The 27131-nt window shown below is 40.8% G+C and overlaps 1 protein-coding gene across 4 annotated transcripts in view; it reads left to right on the top strand.

The window, feature by feature from the left end:
• CREB1 (cAMP responsive element binding protein 1) overlaps window positions 1-27131 on the top strand; it is a 42264-nt gene that overhangs the window by 4570 nt on the left and 10563 nt on the right. For 2 of the 4 annotated variants that reach the window (XR_008204649.1, XM_052674935.1), the window contains exons 2-5: window positions 19951-20072; window positions 23490-23636; window positions 25505-25605; window positions 26829-26971. Coding sequence is in view for 3 of the 4 variants with exons in the window: in XM_052674935.1 (XP_052530895.1) it covers window positions 19959-20072; window positions 23490-23636; window positions 25505-25605; window positions 26829-26971 (505 nt within the window). In the remaining variant the exon portion in view is untranslated. Of the gene's footprint in view, window positions 1-18815; window positions 18952-19950; window positions 20073-23489; window positions 23637-25504; window positions 25606-26828; window positions 26972-27131 lie in introns of all 4 variants that reach the window. The other 2 variants (XM_052674936.1, XM_052674937.1) reach the window with 2 other exon arrangements.

A 27131-nucleotide genomic window follows, 5' to 3' on the forward strand; every position in this document is an offset into this window, starting at 1 on the left:
GTGGTACCAGCAGGAGCCTGCTGGCCTCATTTCATCTGAGCTGACGTGACTGTGTGTGGCTCTCAACAGACAGACATCTTTCTCCTTCCCCTTTTCCTGCTTTTTGTTGCATGTTGTTTGCCCATCCCTGGCGTAGGTTGTAGTGTCAGTTGTACAATTTAGTAAGCCTGTTCAAATCATTGATATGAGAGAAAACTGTTGTCAGGTCAGTTTTCTTCTGCATGAGTGAGCTGAGTTGGTTGGCAATTGAGATCCTGCTAGTACCAGCGTGGTGCAAATTCACAGTGAGACCATAGGAAGGAGGAAGACAACTATATCCCTTCAGCAGCAGAGCTGGACCACAGCCTGTCCCACGGAGCTGCAGCACATCCTTGTTTGTGAGCCACAGGAGGAGCTGGGTTCTGTCTTTGTGTCTAGGAAAGTTGTAACACAGCAAGTGTTTCAGCTGAATTAAATAAAAAGAAAATTGAAAGTTTCCTTCTTTTGGAAAGCCTGGTGACACTTGCGTGGTTGAACTAGCTCCTCCTCATCAAAGGTGGGTTTCAGTCTTCTCAAGAGATTGGATTGATGTGACAGTTGACTGCCTCTGGTTGTCAGGAGCCCAGTCAGGTGAGGAAAATTGCATTTGATAGCTTTTAATGAAACCTCACTGGAAAGACAAAGCTCCAGAAGTTGTCCAGGCCCAACAGGTTGTTACTGTTACACTGTTACTGCATGTAACTGCTGCAGCCTCTCCTCTGGTTTTTAAAATAACAAGTGTGGTTGAAACTTGTAGCAGGAAAGTTGTAGCAAAAGGTTTCTGTGGATTGCACACTAGCGCACAGTATCCTGAGGTGGGCAGAGGAGGCAGCAGACAGCTGCTTTCTCGGAGGTGGAGCAGTCTGAAGTACATGGCGCGCTACCCAGTTCTCAGCAAGCCCTCCTTGGAAAAAAAATCTGCTTTTAGCCTCCCATTCTTAAGGAGAGTTATTAATAAAACATTAATATTCATGTTACAGAATGTGTGTTTTCTTCAGTAGCTTTGTTATTTCCTGCAGTCTTACGACACCTATCCATGATCTGATCTACTTTGCTCCCATGGGCAGGCCAGGCTTCAGCAGGGTAAACTCTACTTCACCTTCTCTGTTCTTGGTCCCATGGCAGCAGGACCAGTACAACTGCTTGTGGGATTGTGAAATTATCAGAAAACAAGTTCAGATTAAAGATAAGTTGTATTTTCTGCTTTGTATGTAGTCCAAATTGGTCCCCAGTCCCATTTACTGCACAGCTTCACAGGCAGCTGTAAGGGTAGAAATAAATAGGAACGAGAAGGAAAGCTGAGCTGGAGCAGTGCTGCCAGCTATGACTAGTTGCAGAAAGCAAAACAGAGATTTTCTTTTCTATGCTTATACAGTTTTGTATACTAAAGCAAGGCATGGATTCTGTTTCCTTCTCTGGCCCTTTCTGGTTCATCACTGGCTCCTGCTGCTTATTCAGGTCCACCGTTCTCAAATCAGAGTTACCAGCAGGTCACATCTCTGTTCCATCCAGAAAGTTGTGGTGGCCACTGGTAATACAAGTCTTTAATCCACACAAATATTTGAGAACCAAGGTTCTTGGTTATGGAGACGATATTAAGCAGAGCAGATCTGCCTGGCAAGCATATGAAAGACCTTGCTCATTTTAGTTTTCCTACACTGTCCATGCAAATCCAAAAATGCATGAAAAATAAGACAGAACCCATACAGTTGATCAACTTGTTATAGAATTTGGTTGTGGTTTATTTTCAGTTGGTGTTTAGGGAGGGTGGGTCATAGATTTAATTTTGGTACGCTAAGATATCTTCTGTTGCTTCAAGAGCAGTGCTAACCGACCAAGCAGCAACAATTTTAATGTAATTCAGCCAGAGCAATTTCAGGATTTAAAGTATTTCCGAGCTGAGCCGTGGCATGAGCCCCAAGCCTTTCAGTTTTAATGTTTCAATACATTCTGTGAATTGGAAGCATTCAGAAGTTGGACAAGGGCAAGGTCTGTAGGGAAGTGTTGTTTTTCTTGTGAATTCCTGGGCATATTCTACTGCAGCACTCCAACTGTAGAAAATTCAGGTTTTCACTTCAGAGCAGCATCAGAGCAAAAGTTACTCTATCCTGTCCCTGAAGAAGGAAACAAAGCTATTACAACAAAATCTGTGTTGCATCTGCAGATACAGGTTATTTTGAAGTTGTTTCAGACACTTGGCTTTATATCTGTTAACTATCAGCTCTGTATAAATCATTCAATCTTGCTTTCAGATGACTAGTTCTAATTATATTCTGTTAATAAAACAGTGAAAACATTGGTCTGAAACATCAGTTTTGTTGTGTTTTCTTTCTGAACTCATTAAAAGTGGTGGTGTTTTCTAAACAAAACTTCCTAGAGTTTACCAAGTTACAGAACTTTGTGTTGCACAGTGGGTTGAACTCTGTAGTTACTACATGTGTTACAAGCATCAAAGAGAACAATGTATTTTTTTAATTGTTCATCCCTATAGAACTTGCAGCCTCAATATCAGAAGCATTTTCAACGAGCTGTTTAGCCACTGACATTCAGAGGAGGGTTAGAAACGTTTGGAACGGAGCGGTCTGTTTTCACCAACAAACAGAATCTCAGCACAGACACAAACTGTGACATAAAATTCTTTTGTCAAGTTCAGTGGTATGTTGATAATACCTAAAACTCTCCATGCTTGCCCTCAGTTTCTTAACTGATCTGACAGTTCTCTGAGACAGAAGAATGATGAGAAAAAGACAGTAGTCTCTGGACTGTGATTTTCAACATCTGGCCCTTTTCAGTTTGCAGTATTCTGCTGAGGTGACTTCAACAAAGGTGACAAGATTTAAACCTCAGGCTTTTTCTCACATTTTTATATGAAAAATAAACCTCAAATGGATGATGAAATTCAGGTGTCTAATTTAATGTTTTGGGTGACCAAATAAAGAACTTTAAATACTGACAGCTGCCCTCCATCGTTACAGGGTGGGAAACATTTACTTTATTCATGGGGAAGTACCCTGAATTTCTGGGACTTTCCAGCAGATGAAGTTCTGTAATATAAAGTTACATTCATATTACATTAGACGTCATCTTTAATCAGTGGAATCTCTAAGCAGCTTGAGTCTAGTCTAATGGTACGCTGTCCTGATGAATGTGAAGTGCCTATTAATATTTTCACGCTAAAAAATTAACCCACTTACTCTGGAAATGAGTTACTTTGAAAGTGAAAGATTTTGAGTAATAATAAACATGTCTCTGTGGGTATCTGTCTTGATCACATTCCTACATATGCTTCTGTTAAGTCATACCTGGTATATAATGCAAATTACTACACTGAAAGAAACACCTGTAGTGAGACGACACCATTCTCTGCTACAGCAGCAGGATCACTTATTTGTTGCATTCCTGATCTTTGGCCCTGGAGCACTCAGGTTCACCAGACTGCTGTGACTCTGTGTAACACTCAGCTTTTTTTAGTGTGTCATTCCTGATCTGCTCTGAGCACTGAAAGAGCTGGGTGATGTTTATGTAATTTCAAAGGAGCCTCAGTCTTGTTCACTTCAGTGTTTGTTTTGGTCCCAGTGATTGGACATGTGCAAATCTCTTCTGTGCGTTTAGAGCAAAGCCTGTGCAGGAGGGCCTGTTATTAAATGCCCTTGTGTTCACCTGGGGACCTCGTAGTCTGAACTTTTTCTGGGAGAGTTCTCTGTTGAGCTGCCAGCCATTGCTCCATAATTGTTTGCCAAGAACTCCACTACAGAGATAGCCCTGCGCTGAGCGCCAGTATGTGTAGAGTCTCTCCTTGCAGAGTTCTGTGCAGCTGCAGGCTTGGGACTACCACAGTTCCTCCAGCTGGTGCCTCTGAGCTGGGACATTTAAAGGTTGCCTGGCTTATAGACAAAGAGCCTAACTATACACATCCAAATGTTTTCTAATATGACCCACAGCAGTTAGATTGGTATTGCTCTGCAGGATGACTGGTGGGGCAGTTTAAGGCTACAAGACACAAAAATGCATACAGAGGAAAACAAATGTCTTTTGTTTGAATTACAGTGGCAGGTCAAGTCCTGACAGGTCTACAGAGCGGGGAAAAAAGAACACATGCACTTTCTTAGATGAATCTTAACCTTGCTATCTTTGCATCACTTTCTGCTGTGAATACTGCTTTCATCATTGGTGTGGACACAGGTCTCTGTAACACCTCCTCCTGTTTCCTCCCTCCCTCTGGGGAAAGAGGAGGTATCTGTCTGCTTGCAGAATGAGTTTTCCTTTCTGTCATTCTGGAGTGCCTTAGCTCTTCTGCTGGAATACCTTCACATGCTGATGTTTGCGGTGAAGAGAGGCAGGAAGCATCTTGGCTCCTGTTGAGCAGCGTGGCGGATTTCGTTATTTATTGAGCATCTCTGGCTGAGTGGTACCAGAACACATGTTCTGAATTGCTCATTGTGTCAGCAGGCACAACCTTCCTCCTTGTGCAGGAATCATGCAGCTGCTTTCATGTGATGCTGAGCCCAAACTAATAACCCCTGTTAAGAGTAGGTAGGGTGTTCCAGCTTGGATGCAGGGTGTCATGAGCAGGACAGAGATGTTAGTTCATTGTATTTACTGTTGTAGTCACAGTACTTGAGTTCAGGCTGCATTAATACAATACATGACTTTTAGATGTTTGTGTCCAGCAAACTCACCATGGACTCAGCAGATGCAGACCACACCTTCTGTTGGATATCCCTGTTTGCAAAAGGGAGTATGATCTGCAGCATCCAGCAGTGTCACAGAGGCCTTTGAAGTAACAAAAAGGGAAAGATTTCACTAACGTTAGTGTAAAGGTCTGTTCCTTTTTTCTTAAAAAACTGTCATTTGAATAGTGTCTGGTCACAGTTAGCACCCTTAAAGTGAAAAACATTGTCTGATGTCGTTGTTACATCAGTCAGCTTCAGATCTCGTGGGCTCTGTAATTTTCAGTTCTCCACCCGCAGTTAAGAAATAAATTAAGCCTGCTTACAAACAGCGATGCTTATTGTTAGTTTTCTAGACCTGTACTGATTGGTAAGAGCTTGCTTCTCGAGTTCATGATATGCTCAGCAAGAGCATTGGCTCCCAAACACCATAACAAAAATCGTTTGAAGCCCTTGTGTCATCTTGAAGATGTCTTCATACAAATAATACCATTCAGATATGTTGTTGTGATAACTTACCAACAGCCACAAGTTGCAGAGTTCTCCACAGTACTTTCAGTAGGCACACGTAGATAAGATCAATTGATATTTTTTAGAAGTATCAGTTGATATTTATACATAGTTGCACCTTTGTGAGAGGAAAACTTTCTTCTGCTTGCAGGAATTACAAGAAATCAGCGCAGGTTGAAAATTAGGTGCTTTTTATACTCTAAAAATAATCTCAGAGAAAAGATGGTAAGCTGTGGTGAGCTGCAGTCCGTTAGTATGTAAATGCACTGTATAAATAACATTGGCAACAAATGTATGAGAACTGCAAGATGTGTCGAATTCTTAGAAACAAGCAGGTTCTCCTGAAGTCTTTGTGAATAGATAGAATATACTGCCCAGATCATCCTTAATCTGCTTTCTCTACAGTTTCAGTTTGCTGACACCTTTTGGAGGATTTTTTTTGCTGCACATATTGGCTAAAGCTGTTCATAAATATTTATCATAATTCTATCTTACCATTAGGATCACAGGCATAAGGCATATGAATTAATCTTCTAATACACTATGTGCACTGAGTATGAGGACTATACATTTATAAATAAAACATCATTATGGATTAAATATTAAACAATAGTAATAATAGACACCAAATGACTTTATAACCTGTCCATAATTTGTGTTGGCATTTTCTTTTGTTAAGTGAAGCCTAACAGTTTTGAGGGGGATTTCTGACGGGCAGGTATGAGATAGCAGTGAGGCATTTGGTTTCTTTTCATTGTGAATGTCTTAGGAAGCACTTACTCTCATCTCTTCCCCCAAGCTTCTAGAAAGGCCTTGGCAAAACTGGTGCTTTCATACAAGATCTATCCCTTCTACTAGATAAGGTTTTCAACTTACATAGATTTTTTTTTTTCACATTATCAGTTGAATGTAAATATATTGGAGTTGTTTGTTTTTTAAGATGATCAGGAGAGTTCACCTTTACCTTTAGTGTCTGATTTCTATTCTTAATGGGAAAGTTTGTAGTTCAGTTGGGTCCCTTGATGATGTTATATTGAGCAAGAAAAGGCAGTATACATTAAAAATAAATTATGCATATGTACAAATGCTTGCTGGATACACCTGTGACTTTTTGATGTAAGAAATAAATTTCAGTTAATTATTGTCGAGTCTTATTTCCTTTTAGCAAGCCTGAAGACAGACTCTGGATACTAGTACAATACCAAGAATGTAAAGGCAAATCAAGACAATCCAGCACTGAAGAATGCATAAGCACCATTCAGTCACACATTGTACAAGTGCATTTTCATTCACCTCTGCCTGGTAAATGTCAGCTTCATTGTGTTATGCAAACACAATAATATGGAATCTAGAATTGATGGCTCATTTGGGTACTCTACTCTGTAGCTGTGAGTTCAGTTTTAGATCTTCCACCTTTTTAAAAAATCTCATAGCTTTTTCCCCAGTGAGAGGGAAATAGAGCATACAAACCAAATATTTTGTTCCCATACAGCAGTCATTTAGATATCTAAATCTGTTAAGTATGAGAAATTTTCACTGACTTTGAAAACGCAGCTACAACCGCATTAGAAGGCTGCTTGAAAAATCGTGAGCCAAAAAAGTTTGTGAAGCATAACCAAGGTCCCTGGTTGCATTTTTCAGTGGCCTATATGAAAATGCTGTATTTTCATCTCACTTACTTTGGCTGCTGCGTTCAATCAGCAGAGTGTTTTCAGGCATCCCCTTGTGTCACACTGATGTAAACAGAAGTGGGACCATGGCTATCATGTTCAGCTGATAGTATGATTCCACTTTGTGCAGGATCGCTTTAAATTGAGAATAATTTTTTCTTGTAAGTTCAGGATGAAATATTTTATCTTCAGTGTCAAGAGTTTTTCCTGCTTTTTATTGCATTTGCCTCACAAATTTCTGTGCTTGAATGCAAATGTCTGGAGGATCTTTGCCATTTTTGGCATTTTTTACAGGTGGTGATTGGGGCCGTTCTGGTACTCACACTTCCAGTTTACTTGCCTGGCCCCTTGTTGGAAATATCCAAGTAATTTTGTCAGGACGGTATCTCTGATTAAAGCAGGTTTTATTTGCGATTGCAATGGCAGCGTCCCACAAGCAGGAGCGCGCCTATGGACACAACATGACAGCCTTTAGACTCTGTTTGCTCCCCCTTGCCTCCCTCCCTCCCCTGTTTCCCCACTGGCTGGGTACTCCAGGTTCACAATCTTATCAGAAGGTTTACATTTGTTATTTAGTTGTTAATTTACTTGTTGTCTGGTGTCAGTCAGTAGTCATCCTGTTGTTTCCAAGATGTCTGGGTGCTCTCCTTGTCCTATTGATATTGACATTGATATGATAGATATGGTAATTTTCTTTAAAGTCATCGTTAAATAAAGAGCACTGGGGATGATCTTCCCCAAGTTGAGTAGAAGGACTCCCAGAAAGAACTATGATAGCAGAGATCATGAAATAAAAATAATATTATCCAATTCTAATGCAGAAACAGCATTTGATTCCCACAATTACCCCCTTTTTCTTTTTTTATACACTGTTGATTTCTGCAAAAATCCCTTTTTTTTTTTTTAAGGTTCACTTTTATAGACATTTCCCTCGTCTTCACTTTCTTTATCTTCCATCTCCTCCAATACCATCTTTTTATCCCAGTGTAATAGCTCCATTGGTGTTTGCTTCAATAGTGCTGTCTTGATCAATAACTCTACTAGTCCCGTCACAAACACAGCAACCAATGGCCATCAGGGCTCCTGCTACTACTATCAAAGAAGTAAATGTGGATACAGTCACCCCTTCTATTCACCAAACCAGGACTCGAACCATCCAGTGACAGAAGTATCTATTCCTGATTTTTCTGCCACTTCATTGACAAGAGTGGCACTAAGCCCTTGCAATGCCTTCATTATTATGTCATCCAGAGCTGTGTTATTGGGATGAAGGTGCAACAACGGGTACTCAGCGTTACATATACACTTTTATATCTTAGGAGATGCTATTTTCTCTGGCCATCCTACTTGTGGCATCTGACTGTCCTGCAATTTTCCTTATTGCACTCTTTGTATAATTTGAAAATCTCCATTGATTATAACAGATGTAGTTAATCCAATCTACATTCTTGTTGATCATCACCCACCAGGACAGTGACTCAAACCCTGCAACGGTTTGATTTCTCACCTTAAAATCGTCAGGGACAACAAGAAGTGAAAAGTTTAAATCCTTAGCTTGCCCACATACCAAACAATACTGATATGCAATGATGTTTGTCACAAGAGATACATAAGTATTTACATTAAATGCTGCACTCATCAAATCAACATTTCTAACAATTACAAAAGCCCACATTCTTGTCTTTGGATGTTTTAAGGGTCCAGCTGATTTCAGTTCTCATTGTGTTTGATGGACCTTCTTAACTCTAGTATGATGTATCCACAGTGCTTTTATTGTTGTGTGGGATGTTAGCAGCACCTGGAACAGACCTACCCACCTTGGTTCCAGGGCGAATCTTAAAGAGATTTGTTATATACATATTGAGCCATATCAAGGCCTTAGGCTCTAGTTCCTAGAACCAGTTTCTCTTTTTCTCAAAGCTATTCCTGTAGACTTATCTCCTGCTGAGTTAGTATTTCGCTCCCTACTTGGGTAGAGATCCCCGTTTGTACAACATATAAGGCTTTTTGTACAGTATTTTGAAAGGACTTAACCCCTCTTTGGCTCTAGGTTTTGTTCTGGTGCTAAGGAGAGCCAAAGGCAACAACTGTAGTCAGGATAGTCCAGCTTCCTGCCCAGTTTTACAACCTGTGATTTAATTAGACAGTTCATCTTTTCCTCCTGACCACTTGCCTGTGGTCTGTGTGCTATGTGCAATTGCCAATGTATTCCCAACGCTTGCTGCCCTGTTGGACAATCTCTGCGATAAAATGAGTTCGCTGGTTGAAGGGTATTGTTGCAGAACACCCAAACCTTGCAATAATCTCCTGCAAAAGCACCTTGGTTACTTCCTTGGCTCTATTGGTCCTGCAAGGGAATGCTTCTGGTCACTCTGAGAGGGTATTGGTTAGAACCAGCATATATCGAAACCCTCCTTTTTCCTGGCAGTTCAAAAAAAAAAATCAATTTGCAATTGTTGCCCTGGAAGGTTCCCTTTCCAACAAGCCCTACTTGTACCCTGTTCCTGGTACTAGGATTGTACAGTTACTTTCTGGTGTCTGGACCCCCCGTATCTTTTATTATGTTCCCTTAGGACCAAATTCTTTTAAATACTAACAGGCACAACAATATGTCCATCTGGGTATGCACCCATCTGTCAGCTTGCTCTCTTCCCTTCATTAATTAGATTCCTATCCTTTCTAGAGTACCTTATAGATCCTGACTAAGGTTCAGATATTTCAAGTTTACTGTCTTGACTTAAAGCCAGTTCTACAATTTCTTTTCCTTCAGCTGCCTGTTTAGCCACCTGATCCACCATCATATTCCCAGTTTCCCAGTTTACAGTGTCACTCTTCTGATGTCCTTTACAATGTGTAACAGCCATGATGTTCTTTGGTAGATTTACATCATGCTGAATTTGTTTTCCTTGTGTGTAAGCAATCCTTGCTTTTTCCAGCTGGCACCATGAGTGGGTACCACCCCAAAAGCATATTTAGCATCTGTCCATATATTTAAGGTTCTTGTCAAGGCAATTATTTCAGCCTTCTGAGTGGAAGTCCCCACAGGTAATGGTTTTGCTTCTATTACCTTGTGAGTAGCAGTTACTGCATGTCCTGCCTTACAGTTCCTTGTCTTCGCAAAACTGCTTCCGTCGATGAATCCAGGACTCCTCAGCATCTTCCAACGGTTCCTCCTGTAGGTCTGACCAGCTGGCACAGCCAGTCTCCATGCAGTCGCACACTGCTGGCTTGGAGGCAGCTCTGCATTGGTGTTCTGGGTGTTCAGCAAATTGCTTCCTTCTCTTTGATCAGTTGTGCTTTCTGTTGAGAAACTTGATAGCCATTTAAATCAAGAAATTCAGCAAACTAACAGTTCATTATACACAGTCCTTTGTTACTGTAGCATCCACGTACTGCAGTAAAGTTCCACTGTGAGATGGCGAACCCAAATCTCAGGCTCACAAGTTGACCAGTTCTCAAAAATCATTGGGCTGTTCTCACAACTCTAGGTAACACTGTGCAGGTTAACTGAATTATTATTAGTAGTATTTTTAATTATTATTTTTTTCTTCTCTCCTTATTTGAGTTTTCCTATTCAAAGGCAAATAATTTTAGACTTTCTTTGGCAAAACAAGGCAGAAAAAGGTGTACTTCAAATTCTGAACGGTAAACCCCACCTACTTATTCCTTAACTTGGTTAATAAAGATATACACCATGGGTTGTATATATTCAACATTTCTATTAATTGTCCTCAAATCTTGTACCAAACTACAGCTCTTGCCATCCAATTTTTCATTTGCAAGATTGGGTGTTGTATTTGGATTTCTATCCAATTAATAATCCAAAATCCAAAATGTTATTTATTATTTCTTTTATCCTCGTACAATCTCGTATCCTCAAAGGGCATTGCTTTACCCTGGTTGGGCTGGCTCCCATCTAACTTAACTTTCATTGGGCTGCATTTTTGGCATTTCCACATCATTTCCACATACCATTAACAACTGCATTTCCACGTACCATTAAAAATTGCATTTCCACATACCATTAACATCTGCATTTCCACATCCATTAACAACTGCATTTCCACATACCATTAAGACTTAAGTTTCTCCCAGTGCTTTCAAAATCCACAAATCAAACAATACAATTCCTCAACTTCCACAAACACCCAGCACTTGGTCTCATGATTAGGATACTCAATTATAAAACTGGTCCCATTACTCATACATACATTTATGTTCCTGGTTTCTTATTCAATATTCCCCCTGGCTCACCAACCTTTCTCCAGTGAGCCAAAATACAACTCAGGGGTCTTCTCGTATCGCTTTAGACACCCCTTGTTCCGTAACAGCCTCGTACACGACATAACATAACATAACGTAACACTTTCATGACATAAACATTTAACAATCACAAAGACAGTGTCTTTGTGTCTTTGTGTCTTTGACAGTCTTTACAAATCAGTACGATTTGTCCTCAGGATCCTCTCTCTGCCTCCCTCCAGAGCCCAACCTTCCTTCTGTATTCATTTCCCACACTTGTGTAGCTGCCAGCCTCCTTCTCCAATAATCAACATATCAATGATAAACATGATTTCTATCCATGAGTAGAAATTAGGCCCTAGAAATTGATCTAATTGTTGTGCTACACTTATAGGACCCTCAGTTAAGGAATTCTTCTTGGAACTCCTCACTTCTCTTCTAGTAAAAACAGCAGGCATTACCATACCCTATTTCCCTTTGACCTAAGACTGCCTAAGAGGATAAAGTGAAGTATTAGTAAGGTTAGTATTAGAGAAAGGAAAACTCTCCAGGTGCCATTAGCATTACTCCAACTCCCTCACTAATCGAGAGCAGAGCCTCTCTCCAGGACCCTGCACAGATCAGCAGCACGGCCACTCTCCTCCTCTGGAGAGGTCACTGCCGCTTGCACTGCTTTAGAAATTGAAGGGGGTGAAGTTATCTCATTTATGATCTTTCTGCTTCTCTTTCCTATTTCCTTTGAACTTCCACTCCTCACGGGGAACATTTCTTTACTTCTCGCACTCATTAAGTGACCTAAGCCAATTCTGTTTCAGAAAAAGGAGTCTTACTGTTTACATATAAATACAAAGTCTGACAGGCCCAATCTTCGTCAGACTCCTATTTTTGGTCAAAATAATGATTTTCCCTGTAGTGGCTCTCTGCTGTATACAGTATTTAAACATCTTTTCCCTGTTCTTTTCCTAGTTCTGGGATTATTTTCCAATTTTGAAGCACTTCTCCCAAGTGGCTGGCAATCTCTAGGCACCATTCCGGAGACCTCTTTCCCTGCTCTCAGAACTCTTATTCCCCATCCCTCCAGAATGCTACTGTGAACTCCCCAGCTCACAGGTTACCACACTCTGATTCTCGGATTTTGGGCCCAATCCCTCAGGAGTACTATACTCCTATATCAGATTAATAGGGGTGTACTGCTGTCAAGTGCACAGGGTACCGCACACCAACAGCTCCCTCCTGAGACTCTTCCTTTCACCAACACAGCCGCTCCGTCCATCCCTGGCCATGCCCCTCGTGGGACAACAGAACCGCAGGTTGGGACTCAGCACTCGCTTCGCACTGACAGCGTGTCTCAGTCACACACACTCAAGAGTCCCAACTGACCCTCAAGGAAAGAGTTAAATCCCCTTTCCTTGGTCCGTGCACGAAGTTACCGGGTCGCAATGGCCAACACCCGTGCCTACCTGCCCCTTGGCTTTCACAGAGCCCGTCCTTTATGTAACAGTCTTGGTTTTTTATCGGCCGTACCAAGGAGTCACCTCAGCACCCAGACAGGACCGCTGAAATCAGCGGGGTGCACCTATCCTGTGCAGGGCAGTAGGGAAACTCCCAAAGAGGCGATAATACTCCCGGATGAGCCCCCAAGTTGTTGGAAATATCCAAGTAATTTTGTCAGGACAAAATTCTGATAAAATTCTGGTAAAATTCTGATAAAAGCAGATTTTATTCGCGATTGCAATGGCGGGCGTCCCGCAAGCAGGAGCGCCCCTGTGGACACATCATGACAGCCTTTAGACCCTGTTTGCTCCCCCTTGCCTCCCTCCCTCCCCTGTTTCCCCACTGGCTGGGTACTCCAGGTTCACAATCTTATCAGAAGGTTTACATTTGTTATTTAGTTGTTAATTTATTTGTTGTCTGGTGTCAGTCAGTAGTCATCCTGTTGTTTCCAAGATGTCTGGGTGCTCTCCTTGTTGTATTGATATGGTGATTTTCTTTAAAGTCATCGTTAAACAAAGAGCACTGGGGATGATGCCAGGCCTTCTGATGTCTCTTCAGGCGCTTCCTCGGGCAGGCCATGACTAGTTCTCTGGTTTGCTCTCGTGCAGGATATTCTTGCAGTGTGTATGACAAAATATACATCTATACACCTATATACAGAGTGTGCGTTCCTGGGAAGGTTCATCTAGAGGATAAGTGATATAAACTTATCAGAGATCTTCCCCAAGTTAAGTAGAAGGACTCCCAAAAAGAACTATGATAGCGGAGATCATGAAATAAAAATAATATTATCCAATTCTAATGCAGAAACAACATTTGATTCCCACACCCCTGTACTGCTCTGACCTGTAGCCAGCCTAATTGGGAGTGGCTGTATGATGAACAGGATCGGAGGAGTGGTAGAAAGTAGTTTTAAAAGCATTAGCAAACTGAGTTGTGTTCACAGCATTGTGCACAGTCTTCTGTCACCCGAAGGAGAGCGCAGGACAGGAACAAGCATTTGAGGGCAGTGGCAGTGACAGCTTAAGATGGCAGTGAAGCTGTGATAAAAACTGCAATTTGTGTGTAGTCATTAGTGACAGAGAGAGATAATTATGGGCATGTTTTGTCGTGTTGTGCGTTTACTAGTGGTTATTTGAAGTCTCATGTTAGCAGTAAATAAAATTATTTTTCTCTGAACGTTTTCAGTCTGACAGAGATTGAATAGAATTCACAGAGCAGCTGCTCAGCAGTTGAAAAGGCTGCCACACTGTGAAGTGACAGTGGAAATGTTTATAGACTGCAAGTGAATGTCCTCAGTAATTACACTGAAAAGGTGAAAACAAATAATAGCACTCAGCAGTGATGTTTGATGACTTTTCAGTGCTTTCATGGTGGATGTGTGGCTTAATAAAGCCACGTGTAATAAATGTGGCTTTATTTAATTTCTGGAACTGTGGACTAAGGAGATGTATGTGCTTTCTGAACAACGGTGCTGGTATGCCTGCTATGAACAAAATGGAATATAGGCCATAGTGAGCACTGCTTGAGGGGCAGGCTTGACGTGCTTACTTTGGAGGAGCTTTCCAGAACTCAGGACAGCTGCTGAAATCAGGACTGGCAAATACACAACAGCATTCATGTTAAAACAGCATACAAAACTGTTACCATACTTATTCTCTTGTCTGAACATCCTCAAATCTGTTTCATGCTAAAGGTTGCTGAAGATAATGAAATGAAGGGAATGCAGAAGGAGGCAAAACAGGCTTCATTCACATTTGGGACAAGTAAAAGGAACATGCCTTGTGAAACAGTTTATTCATTTTAATACACGTAGGCCTCTCTGTGTATAGCTACTGTCGTGGCCCTGCACTGCCACACACAGCTCAGTGGCTGGGTGCTGGGCGGGCCTGGAGCAGCATGGCCATGGCGGTGACAGTGGCAGGATGACTGGATGGACCCCTGACTGGACAGGGCGCGTGCGGGGCTGGGCATGGGTCTGTCAGGTCTGCTCCCTGCTGGCGTTGGAAGCCATTGTGGTGCATCTGGTTGAGTGCTTGAATAAAGTGAAACCAAAAGCCATCCCTTAGCTGTGGAGAAGAAAGAGGCCTTTCAAAGTTGTGAAGTGTGTGGCCTGGTAAGTTCCAGGTGACGGCCATGGCTGCTGTGAGCAGGCTGCGGCTGTGGCTGCCGGCTGTATGCTGATCCGTGCTGCCTCACAGCTTTGCGGCACTCCGGAAGGTTGTATCTGCTACAGCTGCCACAGCACTGGTGCTTTGCTTCTTGGACTTAGCGCCGCTTGGGAAGTGGGCTCCGTCTCCTTTCCTTCAGTCTGGTCCTGCATGGTGACACGCCGTCTTTGCAGAGCAGGAAAGCTCTGTGGTAACTGCGAGCCAAGGTCTGGTGCCAAGGGGTGGGCAGGGACCAGAGGGTGGGACATTGCATCTGGGAGAGAAGCTGTAGCACTTTGTAGGGGTATCTGGGGAAAGAGATACAAGGAGTAAGAAAGCGGATGTATCAGGGAGGCCGAATAACTGGCAGTAGGTGAGTACTGTGGATTGAAGAAGGTAGGAAATCTGTAAGAAGACAGTTGTATCTTCCTGAGTTTAAAGACAGGAAGGGAGGTGGCTGTACTCGTGCTCTGAATGTACAGCATTGGAGCTCAGAGATAAATCTTATCTGCAGGTCACCTCAGTCAGCATCCTGCCTAAGATACTAGTGATCAGTGGGTACCTCACGACAGTACTGGGAACTGTAGAATTAAACACAATATAATCTGCCCCCTCATGAAAGTGTTTGATTCTTTAAGGATTCAAAATTAATTTACATCTTGACTCATTATTATCTTCCTTTCAGTTCTACGCTTTTTTTTTTTTTTTTTTTTTTTTTTGTATGAAATAATCTGCTTAATCATGGATATTCTTGTTATCCTTATGCATGTCTAACCCTATTTTAATCCTGATAAATTGCTTATCAGCGTCAGTGGCTTTTTTGTGTCGTACATAAGTACCAATTTTCACCTTTTTTTTAGTAAATATTTTTAAATTTTTATTTTTATACTCTTAAACTTGCAGACCTTTAGCTTTGCTGTTTTATATTCAGGCAGTGAATATTTCTGGCTTACTTTCTGTGTTACTGAAATGTTTGGACATCTTTCTGAGGTATATAACAGTTTTTTTGCAGCCTCCTGATACAGCTACAAACTTTCATTCCCCAAATGCTTGCTTTCTCTGAACACCTGAATTCCATAAAGCCCATTTCCACAGTGTGCTGCCATCCTCTGCACTGTAATCCAGCTGATAGATAGGGCCCGCTTACACAAACAGAATTTTTTAAGTCTACTCAGTACCTTATTACTATTGCATTCTAACATTTTAGCTTTGTTGTCATAGGTGCATGTCAAGCAGAAACTTGAGATGAGCTAAAAGCAGTAGTGCCCAGAGCCCTTCCCTTGGCTTATGCTATGGACAAGACAGAATTATTTGGATTATTTTTGCAGTGTATGTAGTTCAGAATTTCTTAGGCATTCTGCAACTGTTTGTGTTCATTATCGTAATTCTGTGCTTAATGTCTTAGTGCTGTGATATTGCAGCTTTGTTTAGCACAGTTAGTTTCTGCTGAACTTTCTCCCTTTACTGATTTGATTAAAATGAATTACTGGGTGTCAGCCGCATGTTTTGCTGTTTAGCTGCTCATCTCTGGAATTTCAGTTTGTCAGTAAGTACATTGAATAATGCTAGTTTGTTTTTTTTTTTTTTAATGAATAAAGTTATCTATTAAATATAAGTGTTGAGTTAGACCATACCTAACCAGGCAATCATGTCAGCTTTCTTAACCTGTGTTCAGAGTTCATTCCCAGAGTGTCTCAGACAAGCAGAGTCCTGACTCTGGTTGTTACAGCTGTTTGGTTTTTTTCTTCCTTTAGTTTAATCTAGGAATGTTTAGTTCAAAATGAACCAAGAGCTATTTTTCTGAAAGTGGAAATGTGAGTCCTTTTTTGACAAGTTGGAAAGCAGCCTGGAAGCAGGGAAGAATTGTGAACTGCAAGAACTAATAGGGATTGATAACCTTATAGTCTTACCGCCATTATGGTTATACGCTCAATCACACAGTCGATAAACTGATGACTGCATTCTGTGAAGACATAAGAAGGCAATTTCATTTAGATAGATACATTTAACAAATATTTTTGAAAGAACATTTCTGAAATGAGTCATGCCTGATACAGTGATATGCATTTTTATTAAGTATTTACGTTCTAAGTGCCTTGTCTTGTATGCCTTGGCAATCTTTTAATACTGTGCTGTTAGAACAGATGTGAAACAATGAAGTGGTCAGTGTATCTTGAGTGTGAAGCCACAGTGCTCACTGATATAATTCCCTCTTTTTCTCACAATTAATTGTAAAAGGTAGTAGTGAAGAAGTAAGAATGCAAATACTCTGAGGTGGAAGAGCATTCTAAATTAGCCAAATTCAAGATTACTTAGAACCTGTAAGTAATCTATGACAAAGCTTGTCAAAAAGCCCCTATAAGTCACCCTTGAAACTTGTTCCAACTCCAGTGTCAAGATGCAAATCTTGCTGGCAGCTTCCTGCATTGCTCAGTCCTTACTGTATGTTATGAGGAGTTTCCTTTTAGATGTTTACAAGTCAGGTTAAGAATTTGGTTTCTAAAATGTTGGTATTTCAGAGGAGAGTGCGCCTCAAACAGTTAAAACTTACTGTAATATATACAAAGATGACACAACTGTAGAAACCATGCTTGTAAAACCACAAGTCTTTTCCTTCACGATGTATGAGACTAAGAATTCTTCCTACAGAAACGTGTATCAACAGGAACTTGGCAACATTTGCCTTTCTGAACATTGGTAAGGCCCTGATTCAAGGAACTTTCTGCGTTTTATCTATTTCTAATCCCTTTTACATAGCAATTGACTCCATGCTGGAGTCACAATTTCTATCAGCACGCAAAGCCATTGTTAGTTTTGCAACATATTTGAATACATAGCAGGGAAACTGTATCTTCTTAAGATCCATGAAAACATTTGCCTGGGGGATGCTGCTGCTGTGTGTGATCTGCCCATTCTCCTAAGTGGCTCTGATGGAGTGGGCTTTTGGTGCAGTCACTGTGATGCTTACATAGGATTTGAGAGGAAGATGTTGATTTGCTTATCCTAGGCAGAATGGCTGGTACGGACACAAAAAAGGGACCAAACTAGACACCTCCATAAAAATGATAAAAATAAAAGAGAAGCCTTTAGTAGTACTCTGATTTGAAAACAATACTAAAATAGAAAGGAGGTGTGACATGGAGGCCTAAAACTATCACAATAAAAAACTTATATGTTAGAGAAAACCACTTAAAATATAATTAATGACACCTTTAAGAACAGTAATGTGTATTATAAATAGTAATAGTGCAGGGGTTTTCCTTTGTGCTTTCCGGAGCATGAAATGCAGTGAGAGAGGGTGGGTGCTGTTGGGAAGAATGGGCTTGCAGTATTTGTGTGGATACAGGCTGTCCTTGACATTCTTATAAAAATGGCAGTGTAGACTACTTCAAAGCAGTGAGTTCACAATTAATTTCTTTCATGACTAGTTTACAGCTATATGCCTATAGTTAAAGTGACTATATGACCTCAGATTGGTGTCACATAAAGTGGAATGTAAAACCATGACAAGGAGAGGTGGAACAAAATTCCAGTGCTTAGAAGACTTTAACTTTCATTTTCTAAAAATGTTTTTTTCATTGTTTATTTTTAAGGAAAATCAGGTTTAATGACTGCTTCTTGTTGGAGCTAATTTTTTGGTACGCACAACCACATTTCATTTTTTCACACACACACACACAGTCTGAGCAATCTTTCTCAATAGTAAGTATACAGGTTTTGCTTTATATACATTTACTTGCATTCTTTTTGTGCTAGATGCAGCTACTACTTTGAAATGCCGTTGCATCATTTTCTAAGAGATGGAAATTTCTGGGGTTTGAATTGTGATCCTATGGCTTTAGGCAGCGTGTCTCCTAGTATGTTCTCATTGCTGTAATACTGAAGCCTAGTTGGCATTAAAATTTTCTGAGATTAGGTTTAAAATGAAGTATTTTGAAAGGGGTTGTGGTACCGCTACATATTCTAAGTCTCTTTCTCCAGGACCAGTAAAATTCTGGAGGGAGAGGGGGATTTCTCCTTCTTTCCACCTGCCTACTGATCTGAGCATCCTCTGCCTCCAGGCCCTCTCGAAAGCAGAAATGCTCAACTGGTGGTTTTGCTCCTGCTCTGGAGAACTGTGGTGCCGCTGGGTAGAGAGAGGCCAGAGTAACTGGGCAGCACAGAGCGGTACACAAGATTGGTATTGTGGCTGTGGAGGTAATGGCCATTCCTCTTACTTAGTATTGGGGGTTCTGCATTTCAATTTTGTATTACTGTATCCCTGTTGGAAAGGTTTCCTTGTATTTTGAAGTTCTTTGTCAGATTTTAAATATTTACTTACCAGTATTTAAAGAACTGAAAAGTAATTCTCAGAGATCAGTGCAGAAATTCACATTCATTACGTTCTGCCTACATGCTGGGGATTGGGAGTTACACAACCTCTTTCTATAGAGTTGTGTTTTCTAGTGATCCAGACTTAACTCAGCTACTTCTCTAAAATATAAGTGTATTGGAAAATGTGTAGGATACAAAACATAGGTCATGATGAATTACTGTGTACCTCTTAATTTAAAAATAATCAATTGCATTAAGGTTCTTCTGGCTTCTATCATTATGTATACTGATCTGAATCCTGCAGAGTGGAAAAGCTTTAGTTGCTGTGATGTAGATCCATGCAGTCTGGCTGTGGAAAAAGTGTGTATGGAGCTGTTGCACATTTAGCTCAGATAGAAGACTGAAAGCTAAGTACCCAATACAGAAACTGCTGTTGGTTACTTGCAAACTGCAGTGATGGGGAGAGGGAGGGCTGTAGCAGCAATGCTTTTATGGCTTAATTATGGCATATTTTCACCTTGGCACTGAGGTTTCCTGAGAAATTGTGGGTCACTGTTCCAAATTACAGAGGTAGTAGATCATCGTAGTACAATCACCCAAGCAATTATTTTAACATGAGCAAAACACATTTTTTTTCTGATCTCAATTTTTGTAGGAAACTGGACCAGTTTTTCAGGAACATTACACATAGGAAAATGAACCTGAGGCAGACATATAGCACGCAAAATTTTGCCTGAATGCTAATAGTTTGGCACAATTTTAATATGTAAATGAAACTAGTATGTAGTAATGGGAATTCAGATGCAGTGATTGCTACCAGATCCACTAAGAGTAATGGAATTGCATACCAACACAGACTTACGACAAATATTGTGATTGTAGGTAACTAAATGACCATGGAATCTGGAGCAGAGAACCAGCAGAGTGGAGATGCAGCCGTTACAGAGGCAGAAACCCAACAGATGACAGTACAGGCACAACCACAGATTGCAACGTTAGCCCAGGTATAAAATAATATGGTATAGTAGCTTTACCTACTGGGTAACTTTGTTAAGAGGGATAATGTCTGCTCGTGGGCCTGAGTTAAGGTCCGATTGATACGACTCTGAAACAGCTGCTGTGTATAGTTCCATTAATGTTTGTCTTCAGATTTTTGTAGCATTAGAAATTTTCAACTTCACATCACCCTCGACTGTTAATTCTGAAGAACTGTATGTGTGTAAACTTTGTAATTTTAACAGAATATTTAATATTAATTGAATTATTTATCTCATTCTTTACCACAACCGTAACACTGAAAGGTTGGGTTGTTTTCAAGTTATGTAATTTATTGTCTTTTTTGATATTGACCAGATTGTTTCGCTGTTGTATTTTCTGTTAGAAACTTGTCTATAACAATTAACTTTATTCTGAAGGAAACAAATTGAAAATCCAGTTAAATAATACAGAAAATACAACATCACATCAGATGGGATGAACCTTGTAAACATTAGGATCAAGTAAATGAGGCAACCTGGCATCTGACAGCTTGTCTTGTCCTATGGAATTTCACAGAATTGTTCATCACATAGAGAGACAGAAGTAGATCATTCATTATCCCCAAATTATTTTGGAGAGGCAAGAAGTTACGCAATTCCAGCTACGTCTCTAATTCTGGAATCTAGTGTCATTCGTGGATGCATGATGGCTGGCAGAAGTAACTCCATTGTGTAAAATGAATACAGAATCTCTCATCTCTCTCCTTTAACAATTTCATTTTAGAAGTACTTGCAGTCTGCAAAGAGCTGGCATGTTCTTTAGATCACGTAGTGTGGGGAATTCGATGTCTTTTAAGAGGCGCATGTGTTGAATGATGTACAATTTTATAGGTGGTTAGTATCTCTAAGAAGTCTTTTCACCTCTCAGTAAACTCAGTACACTTCCATTCAAGTGATAGCACAGGGGTCCAAGCTGTTAGAATGCACAGTGAGCTGTAGTGTGAATTTTCAGACCACCAGCTGCCCTGCACCAGCTTGCCTCTTTGGGCAGTTTTCTCACTGTCTAACTTAGGCACAGAATGTAGGTGGTGTGAATAACACTTCAGTGTCAACTAAGTGAAAGTCATTTATTTCTCTTGCAAAACCAGTAAGCTGCTTCCCTCTTGGTATGTGTTAACATTTCCTATGGAGAAGCAAGCATGTTTTACATTTATGTGCTGACATACTCACTTCCAGGTAGATAAACTTGCAGTACAGAGTGGACTGAATGTACTTCGCTAGGGTAAAATTACCCTGGCACTTGAATGAGATTTTTTTTTTTTTGAGTAAGAAAAGGCTATGCAGTTATTATTAAAACCCTTGTGAAGCACAAGCAAATATGTAAGTTTCCCCAATTCCCCTATTGTCATTCACTGTATTATTTGCACCTTGGCTATTTCCCAAACTTTATAATCCTCATGGAGGGGACTGAACAGTCCAAACACAATTCCTTGTCTGATTCTGATTGGCAGTGTTTCATTAATATGACATTTTTAATGTGTCATGTGGCAGAGCTTGGCATTAGAGAGTGCCCTCAGAGGCTCAGGCAAGTCTAAATAACTAATTATGTTAATTTAATCTTTCATTACTTCTTGTAAGTCACCCCCTTATGAGCTTAGTCTAAATTCTGTGTTTTTAGCTAGCTCAGGGTAGTTTTTGGAGTCAAAAGGAAACTCGTTCCAGTTCCACAAGGTATGAGTCAGAGGCATCTGCGGAAGTTGCATTCTGCTGTTGGCTTTGTGCAGCCGCGGCGTAGCCTCCAGTTGATCGGTGTTGCTGTCACTGCCAAGGACTGTTTAGTCAGACGTGCAGTATTATAAAAGGTCACTTGGTGAAGGAATATGATTTGCCAGAGGGAAGCATGGTCACGCTAATCCCAGTCCCAGTTTCTCTCCTGCAAGCTAAGTACGGCCATGTAATGCTGCAGCCATTTTCATAAAAAAAGGAAGGTAACAGCAAGCACAGATTGTGGATTAGGGAGGGACAGCTGTGGAGGAGAGAGATCTACATGAAATTCCCCCTAATTCTCTTGTTGAGCAAGATTTCTTTGTAAATGATGGATGTTTATGGAGATTCAGAGATGAGCTGTTGTAGCATTTTGAGAACCATGTGTCCATGAGGACAGCAGAGAATTTGCAGTCTGCATACAGCAGTTCTCTGGGATTGGGCAGGACGGCAGTAGAACTCCTACTCCCACTGTAGCTAAATGGATTGCATTTCTTAAAAAAGCCATTGCATACCAGAAGACTCCATTTGTCCAAATGTAGGTATGCAGGTGCAGGATGGCTAGTGAGTGAGCCCTCACTGGCATGGCCTGCGATGGCCAAGGCCTGTGATGGCAAGTAAGGAGCATCTCTGGGGCCCTGGCACGGTGTGGCAGCCCTGTCAATGCTCTGCCTGCTAGGAGCCCAGGCGTGACCTCATGCACTGCATCACCGGACCAGGGATGAGCACGACTGAGTCCTGGGGTGCCTGCCCAGCCATGGAGCAGCCCCAGTGCACAGCCCACTGCTTGCCCATTACCCATGATTGTGGTCCATGTCACTCGGCACAGCAAAGAAGCGAGATTTCCCCATTCTGCCATGAGCAGCTGTGCTTGTGGAGCGCTGTCCTTGGGGCCATGTCCTGTACAGGCCGTGTGGCTGCACACACACTGCCATGCCCAGCTCTGCACAGTTGGCACGTCACTGTGGGCATAGCCACTGCCTGCAGCACTGTGCTTTAGAAATGAATGTGTGTGTAGAAACTGAGATTTTAAAGACTTGGGCCATTTTTCCTCAGACATGAAATAGCTGTAAGAGCAGAGTTTGTGTTTACTGGCTAGGCTGGATGAAAATAACTGAGTGCGTATCTTTTGGTCCTCGGCAACCCCCTGGTTTTTTTCTATCTGAACACGTGGTTGATTTTGCCAGCTACTCAGTAAGGTTTAGTCTCTAATAAGTCTGAAAGATATGACTCTACAAATTCTAACATCTTACATCTGGCAAGTAACTGTGCATTTTCCTGAGTGAGAACAAAAATAGTTCCACTCCCATACGTTTCTGCCTTTGACTCAAAGGTGTTAGTAGGAGTACACCCAAATCTTAGCAGTGTGTAACTGAAGTAACTGAAGGTTAATATGTTTTTATTAGGTTACTCAAAATAGAAGCAGTTGTGTTTTTCTCAATCTTGTTAATGGTTTTAGAGGTAATATTTTGAGCCTGCAGAAACGCTGCATTAGATTAATTTGGAAAGTAGGTCAGATGTTGGGCATAGACAATTCAGGTTTTTTTGTATTACTTTGAAACATTTGGGTCATCTAGCTGGTGTCTAGATTAGATGTAATTTGTTCACCAGAAGGTGTTCCTGATAGTGAAATAAGATTCTGCAATAACCTAACTTTTATTCACTGTCTCTACATTGCAGGTATCTATGCCAGCAGCTCACGCAACGTCTTCTGCACCCACGGTGACCTTAGTTCAGCTGCCCAATGGGCAGACAGTTCAAGTGCACGGCGTAATTCAGGCTGCCCAGCCATCAGTTATTCAGTCTCCACAGGTCCAGACAGTTCAGGTACTTGCTGAAGAACTTCCTAATATGCGAATTGCACCTTCTGAATGGTCCTGCCAATTTGTTGGTTTTTATTGAGCTTGTGTTTATGTTTTTGCTTAAATTTAATTTAAAAACAAAATCTGTACAGTATTTGCTACTCTGTGACTTTTTTTCTCTTCTGGTTTAACCACTTTTGACTTTAATTCATCACTGAGTCTCATTTCCCTCTAGAACTTGATTGGGGAGCTTAACAGGTCACTGTTTTACCTTTCAGTATTTTTTAATTTTTTCCCTCTACTTTATTTTTGCACTGTAAGAGTGTAAGAGTTAATATTGTCCTAAGGTGAACAAGAACAGTTTTTCTTATAATGCAATCTGTTAATCATTTGAGCCCGATATTCTGGGATGAGAGCCTTTGCCGCTTCAGGAAACATTTGTATTGGTTTACAAAACACATCTGCATGTTTATGGCCCTTCAAATATACTTATCGGTCTTCTCGTAAAAATAATATTTAAATTTACCAGCAGAATGTTGTTTTTCTTCCATAAAACAAGAAAGATAATGCAACATGAGTGAAGAGAGAGCTTGAAGACTTAGGAGAAAAGTAATCTGAAATCTTGAAACCCATAACCATTTATTTCATTTTTCTTTGGAGCAATTTCAAGTCCAGTGTTACTGAGCACAGGAATTACTTTGGGCAGCTACACAGAGTTAGACTGATAGATACCTAGCTGGGTCTTCTTGTAAAAATAATAAGGCATGCATAACTTAAAACTAGGCCATTCTGATAATGGTCTTTATTTACTCCTTGTAAAATACTCCCAGCTTTAATGAAGAGTTTCTGGCAGTCTCTGCCCTCTTCAGCGGATAGAGTCAGAAGTTCAGAGTTGTAATCTATTGGAAGCAAGCAGTTTTCAGATAAGTGCACTTTACTAGCACAGGGGTGGGAGATAAGAGACTGACAGTGAAATCCTGGATGGAATTCACCTGGCTCAGTGCAAAGCACAAACGTGTATGGAATGCTGTGATACACATAGCATGGTATTTCAATGTCAGCCTCAGACCTGTCCAGGCCCTCTATCTGATAACTGAGATTTAGGCGCCAGCAAGCTTTTGGATCCTTTAAGGATCTTCCCTACGGTGCTTAAAAAACCATGCTGAGAGCTGTGTTTCTCACGTAAGCATTTTGCTGCTCACCATAGTGAGCTTTGTAGATTTATAACATGAATATAGCCATTTGAAAAACAACTTGAAGAGTTTTTGTATTTGAGGTTTTTAAAATATTTTTGGGACACTTTGAACGTAAAACTGTGGAACTAGTTTGAAACATTTTAACTTTCCCTTATGAATCTTTTAAAGTTTTTTTTTTAGCTCCAATTTTCAGACTTGCAGCACTGCATTATTTTTTAGCATCTTCAGGCATGACATTTTCCTGACGATTTCCCAAAAGAAAAAGCAGTATTTGTGTAATAAATCCATACAGTGATTTATAAATTGTTGTTTCTCAATTTCATTATTTTGCTCTTTCCAACCCTTCTGCGTCCTTTCTTAATTTGCTTTGAATTTTTTCTCTCCCTAAATCTGACTGACTTCCTCATTTGTTCCTTCAGATTGGATGGAAACAAGGAAGAAATCATGAAAACCAAAAACTGTTTGGGACTAATTTTTGTATTCTCTTACTGTAATATTTAAGTTCTAAGAGACATTCTCATGGGTAGATACCTGGCTCTGGTCATTCTTCATTGTATCTATTACTTTTAAGCAGCCTGCCCTTTCTTTTCATTGCATAGATGGTAGTAGTGTATAACACATGCATCACGTCAGCTATTCCTTAAAATTAAGGCATTGGAAGTGTCCTGTTAAATTTGATTGCTGTTCTTATTTTCAGATCTCAACTATAGCAGAAAGTGAAGACTCACAGGAATCAGTGGACAGTGTCACAGACTCACAGAAACGGAGAGAAATTCTTTCCAGACGACCCTCCTACAGGTAAGCAGGTTAAAAGCAGAAGCATTTTGCTTGTTGGATGTGTTCTTCACGTGGGATGCCAAATGGTGGGATTCTATAATTCTGTTCAGATTTATTGAAATCTCTCTGTTTTGTCCACTACTTTTTCTCATCTAATACCTAGAATTCAAGTTCTCTAGAAGGGAACTGGTTACCTGTCCAAGTGGTACTTGGCACTGTGGAGCGCTTGTGCAGTGCTGGGGTTCCTGTACACATGCAGAGCTGAAATAGTAACAGCAAAGCACTGTTTGTCAAGTTGCCTAGCAGAGTGACCAGCCTCCCCACATAGCTGAGCACAGATGTTCTGGTTCCCAAAGCCTTGGAAAGGTAACGAGTGTCATGTTGGAGCTTAGGATCTACAACGGTGTTCACTTCATCACACTTTGAATTCTAGAGACAGTCCACAGGAAAACAGAATTACAAAGAAAGTTCCTTTACACCCGAGTAGCATTTTGCAGTGAGGTAATACAGTGTCTGCACTAAAAAAGGCTTGACAGTCCACTCTCTGTGGGACAGTGCTTAGTGTAAATGTTGCAAATGGCAGCAACTGGTTGTGTTCAGTCCTACAGTCACAGTCAATAGGACCTGTAGCTGGGATGTTTCAGCTGTTTGGGCTGTGGAGAATTAGCCTGTGTACATAGTTAACAAACTGCTTTTTCTTTATACATGCTAATCTTACAGCATTTCTAAGGCAGAGTTTTTAGCTCCCCTGTACGCATAATTGTGCTGCTTAAAACTCAGCACTGTCTCCCAGGCAGCTGTTCCATTAAAAGCTGGTGGCCCTGTACAGGCATTTCTGCAAACCTCCTTTATACTTGTCTCTCTGGCTGAGGACATGATGGTCTCTGAAAGGGAGCAGTTCCTCTGATGTGAATGATGAGGTTTTGCATACATTGCTTTCTTCAGATATTTTGTGGGTGAAAGCAGGAAAGAAGTCAAAATGCATGAGACACAAACACGTTTTTAAGAAAAAGGAAATATTGCAATTGTTGAGAAGCACCTGTGCTGCTCTTTGCTAGCTGCCTTACTCATCTGTGCATAGCACTCTGAACAACTTTCTCCAATAAGAATTTGAAGGTAGTCTGGGTTTTTCATTTTACACCCATATTTGCAGTGCTGGATCACTGTACTTCCCAATAATTATGCATCAAAAAGACATTTTCTCACCTTTTACTAAAATCTCTACAACACACTGTCTTTGCCAGAAAAATTTTGAATGACTTGTCCTCAGACGCCCCAGGAGTGCCAAGGATTGAAGAGGAAAAGTCTGAAGAGGAAACAGCTGCACCTGCCATCGCCACTGTTACGGTGCCAACTCCCATTTACCAAACCAGCAGTGGGCAGTACAGTATGTAGTCTGAATTTCTCAGTGGTGCTAGTAAGTGGGGATGAGAAGATGAAGAACTATTATTTGTATAACTGTGTGGGCTAGGGTAAAGCAGGAGGTAAAACTAAGATTACTTTATTTGACAGCTATACCTTTTAAACGTATTCTTCTTATTAATATT

The sequence above is a fragment of the Tympanuchus pallidicinctus genome, unplaced genomic scaffold, assembly GCF_026119805.1.
Source record: "Tympanuchus pallidicinctus isolate F22 unplaced genomic scaffold, pur_lepc_1.0 scaffold15, whole genome shotgun sequence".
NCBI lineage: Eukaryota > Metazoa > Chordata > Aves > Galliformes > Phasianidae > Tympanuchus > Tympanuchus pallidicinctus.